General features: G+C 42.1%; 1 protein-coding gene across 1 annotated transcript in view; it reads left to right on the top strand.

The window, feature by feature from the left end:
* The window catches only part of LOC124716881 (G-protein coupled receptor moody-like), a 193,940-nt gene extending 172,240 nt beyond the window's left edge, over positions 1–21,700 (top strand). Inside the window, exons 9-10 of the mRNA XM_047243433.1 lie at positions 3,508–3,759; positions 21,440–21,700. Coding sequence (XP_047099389.1) covers positions 3,508–3,759; positions 21,440–21,567 — 380 coding nt within the window. The 3' untranslated portion in view covers positions 21,568–21,700. The remainder of the gene's footprint in view (positions 1–3,507; positions 3,760–21,439) is intronic.
* The last annotated feature ends 1,299 nt before the right edge of the window (positions 21,701–22,999 follow it).

The raw sequence follows: 22,999 nt of genomic DNA, 5'->3' as shown, positions 1-22,999 counted from the left end.
CCATTCACGCCTGTCGCGACACCACTGGAGGCGGGCTGCACGATGTTGGGGCGTGAGCGGAAGACGGCCTAACGGTGTGCGGGACCGTAGCCCAGCTTCATGGAGACGGTTGCGAATGGTCCTCGCCGATACCCCAGGAGCAACAGTGTCCCTAATTTGCTGGGAAGTGGCGGTGCGGTCCCCTACGGCACTGCGTAGGATCCTACGGTCTTGGCGTGCATCCGTGCGTCGCTGCGGTCCGGTCCCAGGTCGACGGGCACGTGCACCTTCCGCCGACCACTGGCGACAACATCGGTGTACTGTGGAGACCTCACGCCCCACGTGTTGAGCAATTCGGCGGTACGTCCACCCGGCCTTCCGCATGCCCACTATACGCCCTCGCTCAAAGTCCGTCAACTGCACATACGGTTCACGTCCACGCTGTCGCGGCATCCTACCAGTGTTAAAGACTGCGATGGAGCTCCGTATGCCACGGCAAACTGGCTGACACTGACGGCGGCGGTGCACAAATGCTGCGCAGCTAGCGCCATTCGACGGCCAACACCGCGGTTCCTGGTGTGTCCGCTGTGCCGTGCGTGTGATCATTGCTTGTACAGCCCTCTCGCAGTGTCCGGAGCAAGTATGGTGGGTCTGACACACCGGTGTCCATGTGTTCTTTTTTCCATTTCCAGGAGTGTATTTCAACCAAAAATGTGTATCCTGTATTTGTCATATTTTGAAGGACACAAATATAAAACATGAAATAGTTGCACAGTCAACAATGTTCGAGGTGATAATGCCACAAATCACTGTGACTCTTACTACAAAGCTTTATTTATCAGGACTGTAATAGAGAAGCAGCATAACACATTAGTCAGCTGGTTGACATAAGACACTGAAAAAGCTAATGGAAGGCATATCTTGCGATAATATGCATTGCACACTTGATCGCATTATTCAGTTTGAATACTAGCTCAGTGTGGTTCAACATGCCAAAAAGTGCTCCAACAGCACAAAGGCGCAAGGTTCTGTTCCTGAATTTGGAGAGAAGTTCTTCACCATTGATAGGGAAATATTATTTTGTAACTGTGTGAAGTTAGTGTGCAAAAGTGTTTTAACATGCAACAACAGTGTAATACTGCTCAATACAGCAGCTGTGTGAAGAGAAGTGCTGAAAATTAAGGCAGATAAATACTGTTCTTTGAGAAGACAAGTCCATCTTCAGCCATACAATCATTTGTGTGAGATGACAGTGTCTTGCAACATCTCATTGAAGTAACTGAAGAATCCACAACACATCCAATTCCAGATGAATCTACATCGAGAAAGAAATGTTTATGTGTGCACCACGAGAAGTTGCTCAACAAAATGTGGATTAGTGTTGCTGACAAAAAGGTCTGGGAGAAAACAGTGATGTGGCTGGGCATTATGTTGCAAAAGTTGAAAAGCGTGGAGAAATGTTCCTCCTAACATGTGAAACTTTCAAGACTGTAAACAACCTGCCATTTTGTTTGACAAGTTTATGAATTTACAATGGCTGGATGGTGTAAGCAGAGGCAATGTTTTGTTGCTAGAGACAGGTGGTATTTAGTAAAAGGGTAAAGCAATCAAAGGGCTTCAGAATCTGCACCTGCCTTGTCCTTGCATTACAGAAGGGGTGTGACAAAAATTACTCTGATGTGTACAAATTAATTGACTGTGGGAAGAAAATCCATGTGAAAGCTCTGCTATGGGTCCATTCAAGGAACAAGCATCTTCACCGCCCCCCCCCCCCCCTCCCCTCAGATTCAGGCTGCTGAGAATTACTGTACCAAAATAAAGACAACTTTCAATTTTTGTGAGCTTGACAGCAATGAATCAAGCATGGTAAAAATTGTGAGAGGTCTTTACAGATACCTTGTCTGGAAAATTTGCAGACAACAGTGCCAACTTTTCAGTGGTATCAAAAAAACCTTCAGATGATTTGAAATTGGTGGTACTCAACTGTGCTGGACATTGTGCAGGGTGAGTTGGGTCTAGCCTCATTGCCATGTGCAGCTGTGCAGAAACTGAAGATAAAAAGTTCTGTCAAACTAATCTGGAACACTGCTTTGATGTGTGGCAGTGAAAAATGCAGTTTTACTGTTTTCACTTTACATGCAGGGTTCTGTTAACTTACGTTACCCCACATAAAAAAACTTCCTTACGTAGAAAAATTAACTTACCCCATCTCAAAAACTCAACTTGACCAACATTATATTACCTAACCTAACCTAAAAATAAAACTTGACTTGCTTACTGGAAGAAAACTTAACTTGACTAACTTACCTGAAAAAAGCTTAGCTTGACTTGACATGTTTATTTTTAGGTAAACTTGAGTTGCTTACCTTAAAAGACATAGATTGTTTTGCTTACCTGAAAATAAGCTTGATTTGACTTGCTTACCTTAAAAGAACTTGCCCCCTGCCCCTGCCCCTGCCCCTGCCCCTTCTGGAGCCTCGGCCTCACCACACTGCCGCCCCCCCTCCCCCTCCCGAAATAAGCTATTAGTTTCAAACAATACAAAAAGGAAGTACTACCCTCTCAAGCTGTTCAGAAATGAATTTTGTATTACTTTTTTTTAATGCAACAGGAATGCTTATTGAAAAACTTACATGAAGCCATATTTTTTTATGGTCCTATTTATGTATGTTTTAGGTCATAAATGCTTCCACATTTTGCTCTTTTTCACATCATTAAAATCCAGGCCCTAGTCATGAAATTTCATGCTGACTGCAGAGTGGTAATGAAACCTGTACTCCCCAGACTTGAAGGAACAGATAACTCTTCCCTTGTATTCAGAATTACATAAATCCACTGCAATATATGTTGGCACTCTTTTTTTAGCCTAAATCCATAATGAATTGCACAAGCAGAACATTATGTTGTATTTATTAAAAGTTCTCTCCCATTCCTCCTGACCCTTCGTTTGTATTTCCTTGGCCTCTCTGTTTAGATACCAACAAGACTTCATTTGCAGTTACAACAATTTAGACAGGTCAAATATTGTGGTGTAGCATAAAGTTAAATACTTTGAATAAATCCTTGTAAGGAAACATACTTTGCATAAATAATGCTGAATCTCAGCAAAGATGTCTACCTTCCTCTTAAGTATGGATGCTAACTGATAACTGTGCTATTTGCTTCCCATTTGTTGTCTTTCGATGAGGATTGAAATGGAGGTAGCAGCGGGGATAGAACTACTCAACTTAGCAGACAATATTTGGAAAACCATGTAAGCTACAAACAAAGCTTGCATGAACAGTGCAACTAAACAACAGGGTTATTATGTCTGTCAGTGTAGCAGTAATACAACACCTGCTCTGTCAAGTTTTACATATTAAAAAAACCAAAACACTTGTATAATTGGTATGATCCTGAGACCAGATTCAAAGCAGTATTATAAATGTAAAGTGGTTGTTAAAAATGCCTTTGACATAGTAACAGTTCCTTTAACAGTGCAGCATGATGATTTGTACATTGGCGAGCAAACATTTATGTTGCCAACAGGGAAGATGACGACGAAGGACAAGAAGCTGCTGAAAATGATCCTGGTGATCTTTGCATCATTTGTGGTGTGCTACCTGCCCATCACGGTCAGCAAGACATTCCACTCAGTCACCAACCTGCACGGGCTCAACATTGCTGGCTACATCCTCATCTACCTGTCCACATGCATAAACCCCATCATCTATGTCGTCATGAGCTCAGAGTACCGCCAGGCCTACAAAAACCTGCTCATGTGCCGTGCCTCGTCTGGAGGTAAGTATTGCTACTACTATGGGCACTCACACAACTGTTCAGATTCATTACCTGACATCATATTTATTACTGGCCTTAATTGTGCAATGGGTCATGTCTCGAGTTAAAAAAGAAAACTGTAGTAGGCCACTAGCAATACATGTCCTCTGTTCTTTATCAGGGTTGCCACAAGTTCTGGAAAAATCTCATTTTGTCTCAGTAGATGTAATTGTTTGTTTAATGAGATGTCAGGCATCATCAATGGCTGGCAGCAGCTGAGTACATGCGCCATTTCCCTGCTCCCTCATTCTTACTGCTTCTCCTGTTTCTATCTCTACCTCTCCCCTCAGCTTGCAGCCAGTACTTCTTGCCTCTAGCCTAGCAGATGCTGAATCTGATGAGAGGCAGGGAGGCATGATGAGTGGTTTGTTTGGATGTGATTCTCAGAGACTGTTGACGCAGTGGTAATGTGTGCACGAGTGATATTATGAATTTGTGTGTCTGCTGTCATTTTCTGACAAAAATTTAGTTGAGAGAGTGTGATTGTCTGTGGCCCAGCAATAATCTTTTACGGTGAATTACTACCTATCCTCATTATTATTGATTCTCAGAGTATTTGAATAAGTTATTTGTTGCACAGAGTGATCGCCACGGTCTCTGACTCTTTAATAGCTGGCCACACTGGTGGATTTTCGTGACGGGCCAAAGCAGCAGGCCATTTCTGTAATGGAGCAGGCCTGCCGTTCTGAAGCCATTTGTTTCCCACTAATGTGCAGGCCCTGCCTGTCGGATCTAGTCTCACCGATCTGCCTGCAGGCCAGGTCCGTTTGTGTGTGGCATTATGCAATGGATTTTCATGGGCTGAGGACTGCGGTGCTCCTCGGTATGTCAGAGGTCGAGGTCACACGCAACTGATTTCAGGAATTGCGACTGTCTCACTGCAAGTACAGTGTGGCATATTATTTCTTGTAGTAGATTTTGGCACTTCGAAAGTAGTTTATATATTTGATCAACAACTTTGCTTCTGCCATTTTTTCTCAAAGTTCAGGGCTTTATAGAAAAAACTTAAAATTCATAGTACTGCCCGTTGCTGGCCACTACATCCTCCCATCTTTTGGATAGCATATGAATCCCGTGGCGGAAGAACTTGGCGTCTTTTGTGGGGATCCATGAGTCGATTCAATTTTTTCACTTGTTCTTATGATCGGACGTGCTGGTCAGCCAGACTGTATGCCACTGATCAAAAAAGGCGGTAGTCAGAGAGAGAGCAACGTATGGAGAATACAGCGGGAAGGACAGGACTTCTCATTTCAACATTTCTGTGTATAGTTTAATGGGTTTTGCGACATGGGTTAAGCACTGACCTGCTGCAATATTATCTTTATGCAGCTATCGCTTTATTGTGGCCGTTTGTGTTTCAGTGCTGGGCTCAAAGGCATCAGTTGCTTTCGATAATGACGTCCTGTGACTGTCTTCATCTGTTTCAGTAGCTACAAAAACGTTCTGTCTTCCATCGGCATGCTGGTCTTTGACATCAAAATCACCATTCTCAAGACGTTGAAAACATTCGCTCCATGTTCTTCCGCTAATAGTCCCCTCATCATTGGTCTTACCCAGCATTTTAAGAGCCACAGGTTTATTCATGTTAAAGCAGAAAATGGCGAGAAATGGGTGTGTAAGTTGACGTACTTACTCGAGAATAACCTTACGATGCAATCACAAATCGACTAATATTTTTATGGCATTATGTTTACAGATGCGTACGCTTATTGTATTACACCTATGACCAACCACCTGAACCCCACTTGCCGCTACTGCCGTCTATTGCAAAACTGTGGAAGCAAAGTTGTAGACCTAATATTAGAAAGTATGGACGATAAGAGGAAGATGAAAATTGTGGCAGTCGCTGATGGTTTGTACGCTATGTACCCATATATTTCTTGAAAGGAAAATCACATAATACCTGTAAAATAATAGATATAACACAGTCGGTAATAACCGACACTAATGAACATAGTGAAACAAACATTTTATTGGCAGACACCTATAGTGTGCGCTTCCAGCTGGGTGGCGGTGTCTTCAAAGTGTGACGAGTGACATACTCATCATCTTCTGGCGAAGTGCCGAGACTTTGCAGATGCCAGTCGCTTCATATCTGCAGCGTGCTCGCTCCCCCCCCCCCCCCCCCTCCCCCCGCCACCACCACCACCTGCCTGCGGGGGGCTGGATGCAGAGGGAGGAGCCGGAGGGCGGGGTGGAGGGTGAAGCGGGTGTACCATTCGTGTCTCCGTCAGAGCATTCTAGTCATGTCTCGTGAGCTGGTCAGTTGTTGGTGCATTCATGGCATTTTGCAGCTAACGCTGGATTCCAGGCCGCGCTAAGTTGATAACCTTCATCCCTGCCCATGAGATTCTCGTGGACCCATATTTCTATCAATTCTTTAGTGACACTGTCCCAACAGCACCCTGGTGTTCTCGAAATAAAAGGTGTGGTTTTCTTTCATACTATGTTCAGCTATAGCAGATTTCTCTGTCTGTCTAAGTCGGGCGTGTGTGATGTGTTCCTCGCACCTTTTTGAGATTCAGCACTGCATTTGTCCAATGTACTGTACACCACATTCACAGGCAATGCCAAGTATGTTGAGTTTGAGTGGGTCTTAAGCTGAGTCCAGCAGCTCTTTAGTCTTTGGCAGTGGTCGGAAGAAGGTATTTATATTCGATTTTCTCAGTAGCCTCCCAACTTTGGCTGACACGGGCCCCAAATATGGCAGAAAGGCAAGTTTCTTGTTACCTTCTTCTTCCTCTTCCCAAAATTTGTCAGCCTGTCTCCTGTTGAAGGCCCCCAACAATCTCTGTTTCACTGTACCCATTTTTCCGAAATACCTCTCTTAGGCGATGTAATTTGTCTGAGAGGCTTTCTTTGTCACGCGCACCCTATGTACCGAGATGGTCATGCTGATTAAGGAGTGCCAAGGCATCTTGTAGAGGTACTTTAGTGAACAAGGTGGTGACGTCTTGGCACTTCGAGCCTGAAACAGTGAACCTCTTTGAATATGCACTTATGACCACCTACTTCAAGTGGATGCAGTGGCCATGGGATTTCCCCTTGCTCCAGGGATCGCCATTCTTTATTTGGAACACTTCGAGGACGTGGTTCTACAAACTGCTCACCATAAACCCAGGCACTTCTTCTGCTATGTTGACGGTACTTTCATGCTTTGGCAGTAAGGCACTGGAGGAGTTTATGGACCGCCTAAACAGCATACATGAGAATATCACCTTCACGGTGGAATTAGAGAAGAATGGCTGTATTCCATTCCTGGACATACTGATTAGGAAGAAGGTGGATGGCGTGCTGGGTCATTCAGTGTTTAGAAAGAAGACGCACACAGACCTGTACCTCCACGCAACCAGCTGCCACCATCCAGCACAATGCCAGTCAGTACCGACCACCTTGGTACATAGGGTGTGCATCATTTGTGACAAAGACAGCCTCTCAGATTAATTACATTACCTAAGAGAGGTATTTTGGGGGTACAGTGAAACACAGATTGGTAGGGCCTTGAAGGGGAGACAGGCTGACAAATTTCTGGAAGAGGAAGATAACAAGAGACTCGCCTTTCTGCCATATTTGGGGCCCGTGTCAGCCAAAGTTGGGAGTCTACTGAGAAAATCAAACATACATACCTTCTTCCGACCACCATCGAAGATGACAGAGTTGCTGGCGTCAGCTGAAGACCCACTCAAACTCAACACACCTGGCAAACATAGCATTGCCTGTGAATGTGGTGTACAGTACATTGGACAAACGCAGCACTGCATCTCAAAAAGGTGCGAGGAACACATCAGAGATGTCCGACTTGGACAAACAGAGAAATCTGCTACAGCTGAACATATTATCAAAGAAAACCACACCTTTTATTTCAAGAACACCAGGGTGCTGTGCTGAGCCGGGAGCTATTAGGACAGCATCATCAAAGAATCGATATGAATATGGGTCCACGAGAATCTTGTGAACAGGGTTTAAGGTTGTCGACATAGTGCAGTCTGGAATCCAGCATGAGCTGCTGCAATACGCTGTGAATGCACCAAGAACTGTCCAGCTCATGAGACGTGACCGGAATGCTCTGACGGAGACACGAACGGCACACCCGCTTTCCTGTCCACCCCACCCACCGGCTCCTCTGGATTCAGCCTCCCGCGGCCAGGTGGTTGGGGGCACACCGCAGGTATAAAGGGACCAGCATCTGCAGAGTCTCAGCACTTCGCCAGAAGATGATGAGCATGTCACTCGTTGAAACGTCGCAGTTTGAAGACTCTGTTACCTGGCTAGAAGCCTGAGAACTCTTCACCAGCTGTATAAGGCAGGAAAGCGTACATTCACAATTGCAAAAGATGTCAGTACTTAAGATTTTTGATCACACATTTAGAAATACAGAATTTCTTGACAAGCTCTGTCTTTATTTACCCTTGAGATCTCAAAATTTGTCAGGCAAATTGCTAAAACTTGTCTGAAAATCAGGAAATTTCAGATGGGGAAACTTGTGGCAACCCTTATTATTGGAGACTTTGCTTGTGTGTGTGCTTTCAGCACATGTACTGTACACATGGCCATTTCACCCTCTCTGTGGCATCTCTTCTTCCCTGTGCCTGTCAAACTCAACCTCTCACCTCTATCTGTATCTCCTCCTCCCCTCTCTTTGTCCATATCATTCTCTCCCCTGTTCCATCTGCCTCATCCATCTCCTCGCCCTCCCCTCCTAAATCAGTCTCAGTATCCCCACACCTTGCTCATTGGCAAGTGTATCCCCTGCAATACAGTAGGCTGATATTACTCCCACAACATGCCTTTCATCAGGGGAGCCTACTTGTTAGGGCCCAGAGAACTGTTTTTTGCCCCACAAAACAGGTTGATACCGTTCCCCATAAACCAATTGCCTAGGAGGTATTGTCTTTGGTTAGTAATCAAAACATCCTTGGTCCTGGGTTTGAACCCTGACACTGTTTAAATTTAGAGTCAAAATCATTAGTATTGGCAGCTGCAGACTTCCAGTGTAAGACGTTGCCCCTCATTCAGTCAGTGGCCTTGTCGAAGAGGCTGGATGGGCAGACGGAGGTTCAGTACACTCTCTTGCCTTTGGAGTGGGAAATTGCCCAAAAGGTGGAAGAATTAGCAACAATCAACAGCATGAGGATGTAGAAGGCAATGGAAACCACATGTGATGTGTATTCACAAGACAAGGCCTGTAATTGAAAAAGTGTCATGATGATCTCTCCATTGGCAAAAGATTCTGCGGTAGTTCCCCATTCAGACCTCCAGGAGGGGACTGCCAAGAGGAGGTGACCATGAGAAGAATGTTGAATAAACAACAAAAGGGTAAGATTGTACAAGTTGGAGTGTGGAATGTCAGAAGGCTGAACATGGTAGGGAACCTATGAAATCTGAAAATGGAAATGCAAAGTCTCAATCTACATATGGTGGGTCAGTGAAGTGACATGGAAAGAAGATAAAGATTTCTTGTCGCACGAGTATAGGATGTATGGACAGCAGCAGAAAATGGTATAATGGGAGTGGGATTTGTTACAAATAGGAAGGTAGGAAAAAAAATTTATTACTGTGAACACTTCAGTGATATGGTTGATCTAACCAGAATTGACAGCAAACCAACACCAACAATGATAGTTCAGGTAAACATGCGACGTCACAGTCTGACAATAGAGAGACAGAGAAAGTATATGAGGATATTGAATGGGTAATGAAAATCTAAAAAGTCATGTGGGGAATGGAATGCAGTTGTAGAAGAAAAGATTACAGGAGAATATGGGCTTGGGAAAAGGAATGAGAGAGGAGAAAGACTAATTGAACTCTGTAATAAATTTTAGTTAGTAATGGCAAATACACTGATAAGAAACCACAAGAGGAGATGGTATACTTGGAAACGGCCAGGAGACACAGGAAGATATCCGTTGGATTACACCATGGTCAGACAGTAATTCCAAAATCACATGTTGGATCTTAAGACATAGCTAGGAGCGGACATGGACTCAGATCACAATGTTGTAGTGATGAAGAGTAGGCTGAAGTTTGAGAGATTAGTCAGGAAGAATCAATATGCAAAGAAGTACTAAGGAATGAGGAGGTATACTTGAAGTTCTCTGAGGCTGTAGGCAGTTCAGTTGAAGACGTTCATTCACCTCTAAAAAGCGCAATCACGGAAGCTAGAAAGAAAAAGATACATACAAAGAAACTAGGGGTAACAGAAGAAATACTTCAGTTGATGGATGAAAGAAGGAAGTACAAAAATGTTCAAAGAAAATTCAGGAATATAAACATACAAGCCAGTTAAGAATGAAATAAATAGGAATTGCAGGGAAGCTAAGGCGAAATGGCTACATGAAAAAAATGCGAGGAAATCAAAAACAAAATGATTGTCAGAACGGACTCAGCATGTAGGAAAGTCAAAACAACCTTTGCGGAAACTAAAAGCAAGGGCAATAACATTAACAGTGCAATGGAAATTCCACTGATAAAAATGCAGAGGAGAGAGTGAATAGGTGGAAATAATACATTGAAGGCCTCTATGAGGGGAAAGACTTGTCTGACGACATGATAGAAGATGAAACAAGAGTCGATTTAGAAAAGATAGGGGATCCAGTAACTGAATCAGAATTTAAAAGAGCTTTGGAGGACTTAAGAAGAAATAAGGCAGAAGGAATAGATAACATACTATCAGAATTCCTAAAATCATGGGGGCAGTGGCAACAAAATGACTATTCACATTGGGGTGTAGAGTGTATGACTGTGGCTATATACCATCTGACTTTCGGAAAAATATTGTCCACACTATTCCAAAGACTGCAAGAACTGAGAAGTACGAGAATTGTTGCGCAATCAGTTTGAAGCTCACGTATCCAAGTTGCTGACATCAGTAGTGTACAAAATAATGGGAAAGAGAACTGAGGGTACGGTAGACGATCAGTTTGGCTTGAGGAGAAATAAACGCACCAGAGAGGCAATTGCGACATCACGGTTGATAATAGAAGCAAGACCAAAGAAAAATCAGGACATGTTCATAGGATCTGTTGACTTGGGAAAGCTGTTCAACAGTGTCAAATGGTGCAAGATGTTCAGAATTCTGAGGAAAACAGGAGTAAGTTATAGGGAGAGGTGGGTAATGTACAACATATACAAGAGTCAAGAGGGGGGGAAGACCAAGAACGAAGTGGTCGGATTAAAAAAGGATCTAAGGCAGGGATGTATTCTTTCGCCCATACCGTTGACTGTATACATCAGAGAAGCTATGATGGAAATAAAAGAAAGGTTCAGGAGAGGAATTAAAATTCAAGGTGAAGGGATATCAATGATAAGATTCACTGATGACATTGCTATCCTCTGTGAAAGTGAAGAAGAATTACAGGATCTGCTGAATGTAATGAACAGAATATGGATTGAGAGTGAATTGATGAAAGATGAAAGTAATAGAAATGAAAACAGGGTTATTGGTCACAACATGGATAAAATTAAGGATTTCTCTTATCTAGGCACCAACATAACCCATGGCCGACACAGCAAGAAGCAAAAAGGGCATTCCTGGCCAAGAGAAGTCTGCTTGTATGAAATTGTAGATCGTAATTTGAGGAAGAAATTTCAGAGAATGTATATTTAGAGCACAGTATTGCAACATGGACTGTGGGAAAACCAGGAAAGAGAGACTGAGATGTGGTCCTACAGAAGAATTTTAAAAATTAGGTGGACTGATATGGTAAGGAATGACGCAGAATCAGTGATTTAAGGAATATATGGAAAACACTGACAAGACACCAGGGAATAACTTCCATGGTACTAGAAGGAGCTGTAGATGCAAAAATTTTAGAGGAAGACAGAGACTGGAATACATCCACCAAATAATTGAGGATGTAGGTTGCAAGTGCTTCTCTGAGATGAAGGGATTGGCACAGCAGAGGAATTTGTGGTGGGCACGTCAAACCATTCAGAAGACCGATGACCCAAAAAAACTGTTCCCACCCAACATGCCTGTTGGTCAGGCAGGGCAGCCTAGACACCAGGCGTTGGAGAAGAAACACATTTTTCCCATGTCTCTGCTCCTATTGGAGCAAGGCTTTGAGCTCCATTACCCTTAACAATGTGAACAGCCACATTTTGCATCTAGTGTTTCTGACATATTATTTTCTCTTTGACTCATTGGAGAAGGTTCTTGTCTTATCAGTGCACTCAATTTTCAGTTTCCCTTTATAGTTCCACATCTCATATGCTTTGATTCTATTCTCTCTTTGGTTTTACTGCAGTCTGTGATTCAGTTCTGTGCTATAGACGTACTTTCTCAGAAATTTATTTCTCCAAATAAAGCCCGTGTTTCATACTAATAGACTTCTTTTGGCCCGGAATGCCCTCTTTTCCTGCGCTTCGCTGCTTTCCATGTCGTTCTTGCCTCATCCTCTGTATGTTATTTTACTTCTGAGGCAGTAGAGTTACTACTCTTTGTCTACTAAGGGGCCTCCAATTTTAAGTTTATCGATAATCACATTTATGCTCCTCTTGATTACGGTAAGCCTTTTTCAGTTTTCATTAGACTGTTTGTTCCATTCAATGGGTCCTCTAATTTTTCCTCTTACTTTTTCAAGAGTGGTGCTGAAGTAAAATCAAGAAATGAGAGTGGGAAAAGAAAGAAACAGTGACTGAGTTAGATACCCTCATCTCAATGCAGCCCAACAGCCAACTTACTTGCAGATTAAAGGATCAACTATGTTATCATGTATCCGGGATTCAACTCTAACAACCGAGAGTAGTCCATGCTTTTGGAGTTTGAGAGTGTTGCCACTAATGTTGTAATCTCAATGGGTGTGATTGTCCCCATGTTGGTGTTGCGTAAGTAGATCACCTGCATTAGTACTTGTCTTAACCTGTACATATGTTGTGCTCATGATACATGCTATGCCCTTGTGCAGCTGAACACCTTCAATTTACCTTTTGTATGCTGTTCTTTTTGCCATTCTAAGCTTAGTTCTGAAGGATGTCTTACTTTCAATACGAATTGTAAAAAATTTGTCTTTCTGCTTAGTTCCATTTTCAGAAGTAGTTTTCTACATATGGTGCAAATATAAGATATTTTGTCTATAGCATTGGTAAGTTCATCTGTGTACCACTTAATGTCCTTCTGTATAGGTTTGCTTCTACAGCTGATTTTTATAAGAGCAGAACAAGTATGCCACAAATGTAAATACGGCCCCTCTACCCCTACTTTTGAGGGGAGTCCTTCAATTTTGTTTTGGTTTAGCCTAAAATGTGTAAATCTCCCACCAGCAATACTGATAGTGTAGAAATTCCTTTCAAAGCTAATAATGATGTTAGCTACACATGCTTTGTCATGTATGGCCTTTGTATTGCTACAATATAGATTGAACATTATGAGGAGGTAGAAAAATGACTTGCTGACTCTCGTTTCCCATTCTGATATCAAAGTCCCAACAGATAGTAATTTTTGTTTTAGATTTTAACCAATTTTTCATTATTAATCCATTTCAGAACATTGTGTGCTAATACCAGTTTTTATGAATCTTGTATCCTCTTTAGCAAATATACCTGCCCCACCATTCCCCTCCCCCTCCATCATCCCTCTGATACCCGTACCTGAATAATTGTCACTGAGCTGTTGTTGACTCTCTAGTTGTCAACTTTCCTGGTACAAATATTTCGAATATTACCAGTTACTGTGACTGTAAAGGAGTCAAATAACATGTAAAAATGAGTAGAAATACAAAGTATTTTGAGTGAACCCAACCAGCTGAAAAATTATCCTTTTGGAGTGTAAAAAAAAGGCAAATAAGCATCTCTTTTAAAGACTTTTACATGAAAGAGGGAAACCAACTTCTTCAAACCTTGTGTCACCTTCCTCGTTAAAAATCTGGTAGCATGCAAACATATTCGTGCTGATTTAACACCAAACATTCAAACAAAATCCTTTTACCCAGTCTCTCTTTGTAGTATAGCCTTCACACTCAACGTCTCCCTCTCACTACCACTGCATCCTTTTTCTCCCACTGATTTACAGTATATATCCCTATATCTCACTGCTACTGTCTCCCTCTCCTGTCTCACTGCCCCCATCTACACAATACCTCAGCAACTCAAAAATTCTGGAGGGGGGGGGGGGGGGGCAACTTATTCTTTCCCCTATACTTGCGTGTTTGAAATGTCGGTCTAAAATGCACCCTTCCCTATATGAAGGGCAGTCAAAACGTTTCTGACTCCAGATAGTTACCATAATGTCTCACACAAACACTCAGTCTTATGCAACAGTGAAAAACTGGGTGTCTGACTTCAAATATGGAAGAATGTGTGTGGAAGCTGTGCCAAGAAGTGGAATACCTGTCACTGTTGCCGCTGATGAAACAGTGACTGCAATTCACAGTACGATTTTGCAGGATCATTGAACAACACAAAATCACAACTAGAGTCTCCTCTGGGTGTGCAAATGAAATTGTTGTGGATATTGTGGGAATGTAGAACATTTCATCTCAGTGGGTCCCGAAAGACTTGAATGCACATCAGAGACGGGAGTGTGGGCAGTGTTGTGAAGAAATCATCTGCCAATCTGAAGACAATGGATGAAACATGGGTTCACCACTTTGATCCTGAGACAAAACAACAGTCACGACAATGGCAACATCCTTCATCCCATACCCCAAAAAAATTTGGGGTGCAAAAATCAGCCAGTAAGGCAATGGCATTGGTCTTCTGGATGCAGAAGGGGTAATTATGGTGGATTCTTGCAAAAGGGTGTAACTATAAAGGCATCATACTATTTCACTGTTTTGGAGACGAGAGAAAGACAAAAAGGTGTGGAGTTCTTTTGCATCAGGACCACACACCGGCACCCAAATCGCCTGCAGCACTGGACACTCTGCTTGACAGGTTGGAATTGTTACGTCATCTGCCATGTTCTCCAAATTTGACTCCATCAGACTTTTTTTAGGTTTGGGAAAAGAAAAAAAGATCTCAAAGGACGACGATTTGACAACGATGATGCAGGGAACGCTTGGTTGGGCTCGGAATTGAAGAGCTTTCATTTGAATGGTTTGCAGAAGTTATGTGAGCATGCTTGCAACTGTATTAGTGTACACAGGTATTACATTGAAAAATAAATTGGTATTATGAAATTTCTGTCATTCTATATTTGTTAGACTAGAAACTTTTTTGACCCCATCCTTGCACTTACGTGTTGAAGTTTGCCAGATTCCGTTGTCCCCCGCCAAAGCCTGTGTATGGTCTCAACTCATCTCTCTTTTTCACTTCCACTGTCTCCTCTCTCCATCCATCTCTCTTTTTCTTTTACTGCCACTGTCACTGTGATTCCCACTGTTACTCCCTTCATCCCTCTCATTTTCTCTTTCAGTGCCACTTTCTCTCTCCGTTTATCTCTGACAGTCTCCTCCCTCTTTCACTGACACTGTTCTGTGCTACTCTCTTACAGCACAAAAAGCATGAATATGTTCACAAGCAACAGAGCAGAATGAGGATTCAGGCAGCTGGTTCCCCACTATTTTTGTCAGCATCTTTGCAACAGGAGCTTGTTCACCTTTCTGTGCCTTGGCAATTTTCAGCTGCTTCCCTTCTTTTCTCCGCTGCAGCTGGGTGTGCTGCTTATATAAAGTGAATACTATAGGTTAAATCAGGATGGAATAATGACAGATCACTACTCACCATATAGCGGAGATGCTGAGTTGCAGATACGCACAATAAAAAGGCTGTTGAACAAGTAAGCTTTTGGCCAAAAAGACCTTCATCAGAATTAGACAAAACATGTCAATCAGGCCCAAACCTCCTTGCAGCACCTCCCAAAAATGTTTAAATGTGTGTGAATTCCTAACGGAACAAAGTGCTGAGGTCATCGGTCCCTAGACTTACACATGACTTATGCTAAGGAGAACAAAACACACACGGGCTGCGCAGCCAGTGACACAGCGCCTCAAAACGCACGGCGCAGTACCTCCCCTCCATCCATGAAATTCTCCTATCGTGCAATCCAAAATTCCTGAATCCCATATCACAAACAACTCTTGCCCTCCAGGAACTAGAGCAGCATGCACAATGCCACCTCAAAAAACACTCGAACCTGTTCACTTCCTTCTCCTACCTTGGGCTACCAATACCCACCACCTCTACAACAATCTCCTACACACACCACCCCATTTGACAAATCCTTCCTTGCAGACCTACTCCACCCTCAAAAGCCACTAACAGCACTATATATAATCAAGAACTTATAGAGACCCAAAACACAGTCATGAAACTTTCCTCCAAAAGCCTTAGCCCTACAGAAGTATCAGACCTTTCCAAAGGCCTCACCTTTTCCCCCCACTCCCAAATTCAGTCATATAGGATTTGTTAAAGATGTTCTCACCTTCTCCCAGTCCCTACTGTGGAAACATTTTTTCACCTCAAACTCTACCAAAGACCATTGTTGCACTCTGCCTGAGTCAGTTTGCTCCTCCATCCAAGTGTGATCCAGCTAAGCTGCAACCACTGTGCTGTGTGTGTGTTTTTTTTTTTTGTCTCATTCTGATGAAGGCCTTCTAGCTGGAAGCTTACTTATTTTACAGTCTTTCTGTTGTGATCTACCCTTTTCATAATATTGTCATTATTGAATAATATAGGATATTAGTTTTGACAGTGCATTTACATACTTTATAGTTTGTATGTGTCAAAGAAGTACATATAAGAGAAGGTTAACATAAAATTTTTTTGTTTACATTTTTTAAAAACTTTGCTCATCAATTGCAATTCATTGAAAATGAAAATGCTCAGCTTATGATTTGTATCTTGAAAGAGTAAATATGGTATTAGAAATATTTTACTGAATTATCAGTTTCAGATAAAATGACTATTAATTATTAAGTTCTTTTCTTTTCAAATATGTTAAAACCCTTTCTTTTGTCATTGCAGTACAGCATATTTGTATAGACATGAAGTGTTACCTAGAGACTGTGTCATAAAGTTTTATTGGTGAAAAAATGCTGACCACAACCTAGTTTGGTGACTTCAGAACCCTTGCCATTTGTTCACGACCTCAGTTAAAACTACATTAACACCTCAGACCTGATATTACCTGCATCAGTACATTAACTTTGAACCTCTGGACCTTGGTAATGGATAACGATATTATGATGAATTGCCATGTACAAAAATTATAGAAGTGGCCATCTCCACAATTGGTGCTTTTCCATCCAAAAATCACAGTGTTTCAAGATTTTCTTATAAGCTATCTACGGTCCACCCCAGACCACACCTAACTGAAAGAACCAATCAGTTTGCCTGGGCTGGAGGAAGTGTGTAATTTTTAATTATAAATTTTTGACCCTGTACTGTACAATAGCTACAGTATGCTCGTTCTTCTGATGGATATATACAAATCATGGCTAAGGCAAATTCCATCCAAAAACACATTACCCCTTATCTCTGTGATAAATAGAGCCCAAGATATGAACCTCTGAAAAAAATTTATTTTCATGTGTGGTTTTTTGGAACATATTGGCATCATGCACAACAACGTTTCGGACTTTGCGCACCTTGAACAGATGTAATATGTATCATTTAAATGTTCAGTCAGCACATTGTTAAAAAACATCAACTGCAATTTTGATGCTGCAGCTGTCCTGTGCAAAACAACATGGGTCAATATAGAGCTCTCATCATCAACAGTTTATAATACAGGATGATTAAAATTAAAAGTTCCAGCTTCAAAACATTGTAAAAAAAGGAGAGACTGCTGTGCAGAGTAAGGTCAAATTTGAGCTGGCTATGGTCAAGGAGAAGGGGGGGGGGGGAAAAAGTGAAAATTTTCCCGCAAGATGATGCTGTGAAGTGTCACAACGTAAATGGATTTAGCTGGAAATGACAGATGAATTGCAATATGGTGGTTATTATGTGAATTGTACATTAAACTAGGCATACCATGGAATGGGCATGACTGTGAGTCTGGCACAAGACATATTCAGCATCCTATCAACCATTTTCTGATACAATTTGAAATCGAGAAACAGCATATTCCACGACAGATTGGGGTCATTTTCAGAATGCATTGTGCAATGTGCATCTTCAGCTCAGCTATATTTGTAATCGGAGCACTGAACACAGCTTTTTCAGGTAATCATAAAGCCAGAAGTCACGTGGATTAAGACCAGGTGACCAGGCTATAAGGAAATGGCTGCTGGTAATTATAGCATTTCCGAAATGCCTCTGCATCAGCCGTTTCACTGGCTGTACAATGTGGGGAGGAGCACTATCTCGCATAAAAATTATCCTACCCACATATCCATGCTGTTGAAGGGTTGGAATGATTGTGTGCAGAAGACTCTCATAGAATTTACCACTGATGGTACATGTAACAAAACTTGTAGGATTCATCTCCATGGTCCTACAGTAAAAAGATGCTGTCAACCCACATCGTACAGTCATGTTTGTAGAAAGAAGTGGCACTGGTTGGTGTGTGTGTGAATTTTTTGTTGCCCATATTCTACAATTCAGTATGTTGATATGTCCTTGGAGATGTACATGGGCTTCATCTGTTCCATGACCATTCACTGTCCATTTCCATGTGATCAAGAAATTCTAGAGCAAATGTGTGTCTTACTGTCTCATCAGCATGAAGTAACTCCTGAATGCAGATAGCAATGCTAGATGTTTCATGAAAGTTTATGCACCTCGCTCACAGGCAGCCCGCCCAGCTTGCTGTATGGTCTAATGTGCTGCTTCTCAAGCGGGAAGGTGTGCCGGTCCCTGGCACGAATCCGCCTGGCAGATTAGTGTCGAGGTCCAGTGTGCCGGCCAGCCTGTAGATGGTTTTCCATCTGCCTCGGTGAATGTGGGCTGGTTCCCCTTGTTCCACATCAGTTACACAACATCCGAGATTGCTGCGCAAGCACTATGTACATGTACACACATACTCGTTCTACCACGCAAACGTTGGTGTTACGCTCGTGACATTCCCGGGGGACACCATTCTTGTACAAGAGCTGTACCAGCAGTGTATGATCCTGCATTGAGAGAGTCATGATGAGCCACTTACACACAAACTCAGCAACAGCCAGGTATCCTGCATCTTTTATTTTTGCATATTCTGCCACAATTTTTGTTTCCAGAACATTTTCCCCTTCTTCGACAATATTGTATTCAAATTTGACATCATTCCAAGCAGTGATTATTTTTTACAGCATTCTCAAACTGGAACTTTCATGTCTCTACTCGAGATGATTATAATTAAACACTGAAAAATAAATAACTTATCTATCAAAGTAAAAACAGAAATGGTAACATCAGCAGTCATGAGGGTGACAGTTGTCAACTAGAGAACACTGTGGGGCAGCCGGTTTCATATGATGTTGGTTGGTTGTTCTATATAGTTTGCCATCTTTCTCGTGGGAGCCTGGTAACTAATTTTGTGGTCCGCCACAAAGTGATGGAGAACATACTGACCTTAGTTTCCAGTCTGCATGGTCACATTCTGGTCCAGTCCACTGAAATAAATGTTCTATTCTCCTCCTACTTAGTGGGATCAGGACTACAAACTTTCATTTAAAATGAAAGTTCTAGTTCATACATATATTGAGTAAAGTCTCTCACACACAACACTTTGAAAGTCACTATGTTCAATTGACAGGAAATTTTCTAATGGGAACAACAATATTTTCAGTTCAGAGGTGAACTCTGCAGTACGTTCCTACCAGATTCTTTCACCTCGCGAGTCCAGTTGTCTCTGACCTCATCCGAGGCAGAGCACGATCCCATGTTTAACAAATGTGGATCTTACAATGGCCGAGTGTGAAGTGCACCTTACTACTGCCTCTTAGGCTGTATTTGTATAGGTGCCGCAGCAGATGGCTGAGGGAACATCTGTTTACTGCCTTAACAAATGGCAGCAGCCTCAGAACGACCGCTTTCTCAGACACATAATCTTCAATAACAGTCATGAATTAATTCAGAATCTTCTTAATTTTTACATGTATTTAGGTAAGTTGTTTGAAAGCACAGAAAAAGTTTGAGCTTGCCTGAATAAAAACTTTGCCTTCTACAATTTTTATAGTGGAACTAACGGTAGATCGTTACCTCTGAACCATACATTTACTAGAACTTGCAGTAGCTGTTATTAATACTACAACTGTAAAATTTGATAGGTTTTATCATTAAAATTACAGACACTTAATCTACCACCATTGGGTATATTTCAGTTACAAAATTGGTTTTCACTTAATTACTCAAAGATTTTAAGAGATAGCTTAACATGGTCTCGTAAGTTACGATTTTTAAGGTGAACTGAAGCAGAAAACAAATTTTTACGATTCTAAGTCCAGTTTTTAATGCCTTCCATTTTTCTTAAAAAAATGTGGGTTCTGCTTGTAATTTACACCACTTATTTATGAACTCCACAGACACCTTCTGACCTAATTTTGGCATTCTAGCTTTATTATTTAGTGCCACTTTATTATTTTTTTTCTGAAAACTGCATTTTTATGGAAACTGACAAGTCTATGTACATAAAGACTTGATATTTGAAACATTATTACAATAAACTATGTTAACAAAATTTTAACTTTTAATTTTATAGTTAATTGTGGTGCAATACTTACATGCTACGTGCAGACGCATTAAGGTGACAGGGCACTACTAGCAGTGAACTGGGGTTAGTCCCGATACACTCACTCTCCTCTTATGTCACACACAATACAGTGGTTGTTTTACTTCAACACAATGTAAAGAAACTTATTTTTCTATTTTTCAACAACAGTCAACTTCAAACAAGAATGGTGAAATATGACCGTTAAAATGGAAATCGACGCAATGTAAAGTCACATCTTTGGACAGACCGTATGAGCAGCAATATAATGTAAATAAAAATAAGTGGGTGATGCATGGGTGACAATTACCACTTTTGTATTCCCAAAGAGAGTGAGCATGACTGCCAATACTCGAATGCTTATTTTTCTTTTTGGCACAGAGCAATGTTTTCTTTGCTGACCCAGGTGCAGAGCATCTTCAAAGGAAGTTATACCTCTTGTAGACTTTCTGCACCACTCCTATACTTGCTGCAAGGACACACACATGAATCACCATACTGTTATTTTAACCTGCAATGCACTTCCACAGGTTTAACACCTTCACTATTCAGAAAGATGAGTCAAACTCGAGTGCAGTACAAGTTGACAGTGGGGCAGCTATCTCTGCACTGACACAGCATCCTATTCTGTGAAGCAACGACAGGTTGCCACCTGTCGGCCATTTTTCGAATTACGAGGATAACTCCCACAAAAATCAATGGTAAAGCTTCTAGGAATTTTATTGCACTTTTAAGGTTTTCATATGAAGCATCCTCGTGTAAACTACAGCTTTGTTAGAGGCAATGATCCCCACCTTCAGACCTGTAAAAAGTGACTATTTTCTTGTCCATAGGGCTACACTGTTGTTCTCTAATGAAGAGCTATGGTACCATTCCTAGCTTGATCCTTTTTCTTTCGAGATGGAATGACCACTGAAACAGATAGTGCAGCTTAAAATAGAAGTGAGCGAATCAGTAAAACAAGGATTCCTTTCCCCTCCATTTGGTTTTATCAAGTGCTTTGTAGTGTAACCCTCAGTAAATCTGCTGTCTGCCTCCACTCTCATAAATATTAGCCCGCCATTTTTGAAGGTGGAGCGACACCCGGCGGAGGCGGTTCTGGGGCGGGGACGGGACAGCAGCCGCAGCGGCAGGACAACAACCTGATGGAGCTGGCGGCGGCAGGGACAGCCGGCCGCTGCGGGTCACAGCGAGCATGACGGTGACGCCGGAGGCCGTGGTGGCGACGGGGGCGCCACCCCCATCCCCACAGGGAGCTCACGTCGGCTGCGGGCAGCGGCAGTGTGCGCAAGACTTAGTCGGCGTGGCCTCCCTGCAGTGGGTGAGGGACGGGCCGACGGACACAAAACTTGGACGCCGGCACTGCAGATGTGTCATTCCTCTGTGGTGGGTGAGGGAGTGCCAAGTGTCGACCGCCTCACAGGTCTCCATGTACTGCCAAACAGCAGAAATGGTCGTCAGTGAACATGTCACTCGTGTTAGTGTTGTACAGTTTTCTCTTCAGTTGTATGCCTCAACCTACTGTGAGAGCTGTTGTGGGGCTTATATTTTGTGATAAACTGTGACAGAAACACCTCTGCTTTCATGTTCGGTTGTCCATATTTTGTAACTTGGACACTTTCAAGTTATACAATGAAAGAGCTGTCCAGATCCAGTTTTGTTTATGTAAATCAACGGTAACACCAGCAAAAAGTTGGGAATAATGACTCTCACTTCAGTGTCTTTGTACACAATGTTGTTTATTTTCTTGCAGAAACTCAAGCTTTTGAACATCATCTCCATGACTTTTGACAGGAGCAACTGACTACTGTGGTGCCCTCTTATACCGCGTATACAGCTTCTGATCGGTTAGTGGACATCATCATTATTTCATTCTGTCAAAGTTTGTGTGTAGAGGCCTGCACTGGTGGTGCCACTACCCGTGTAGTGGCGTAAATAAATTGCCCAATTTCTTCGCATCAAGGGCTCCCTGTAATGTACTACTAAGATTATATAGCTGCTAACCCAGCTGAAGTAGTAGTGGCACATTGTAATTTCTACTGCCTTTTTAATGACAGAATCCCATTATGAGTAAGCAATGGACAAGAGTTTCACTGAACAGTATTTGTCACGCTGTGCTCAGCAACTGGTCGTTTCCCAAGTTTTGCTGCACTGTTGATACTCTGCACAGCAGTCAGAAATGGTAGAGATGGACTGATTGATATACTCACAATCAGCCATGTATGTAGCAGGGACTGAGAGACCATGTGTGCATCATCTCATTTATCTACTGAAATCATCATAAAATAGTTTTTATGTCTCATATTCCAAGGGCCCTACCAGTTTGGCTGGATATAACACCGCAGGACAGAAGGAGCACAATAAGTAGATCGTCACACGATTGTTCAAAATTATCACATTTTTGTTTCTTTCAGACCAGGTACTTCAGATCATTAATCTCAGAATATAAAAAGATAATTCTGTGTCTGACAATTGGAATCAGGTGTGGCTGTGTTTATCAACACAATTCTCTGTTCACGACTAGATGACAAAATAAACTTTACTGTGTGCCAGATAGTAACGGAATAGGTGAACCTAATTGCCGCAGAAATTTGTATCAGCTTTTTGGTGGCATATATGCGATTCAGTAAA

The sequence above is a fragment of the Schistocerca piceifrons genome, chromosome 9 (assembly GCF_021461385.2).
Source record: "Schistocerca piceifrons isolate TAMUIC-IGC-003096 chromosome 9, iqSchPice1.1, whole genome shotgun sequence".
Lineage (NCBI taxonomy): Eukaryota > Metazoa > Arthropoda > Insecta > Orthoptera > Acrididae > Schistocerca > Schistocerca piceifrons.
Note: the sequence above shows the minus strand (reverse complement) of the source record. Positions and strands in the feature narration are given on the sequence as shown.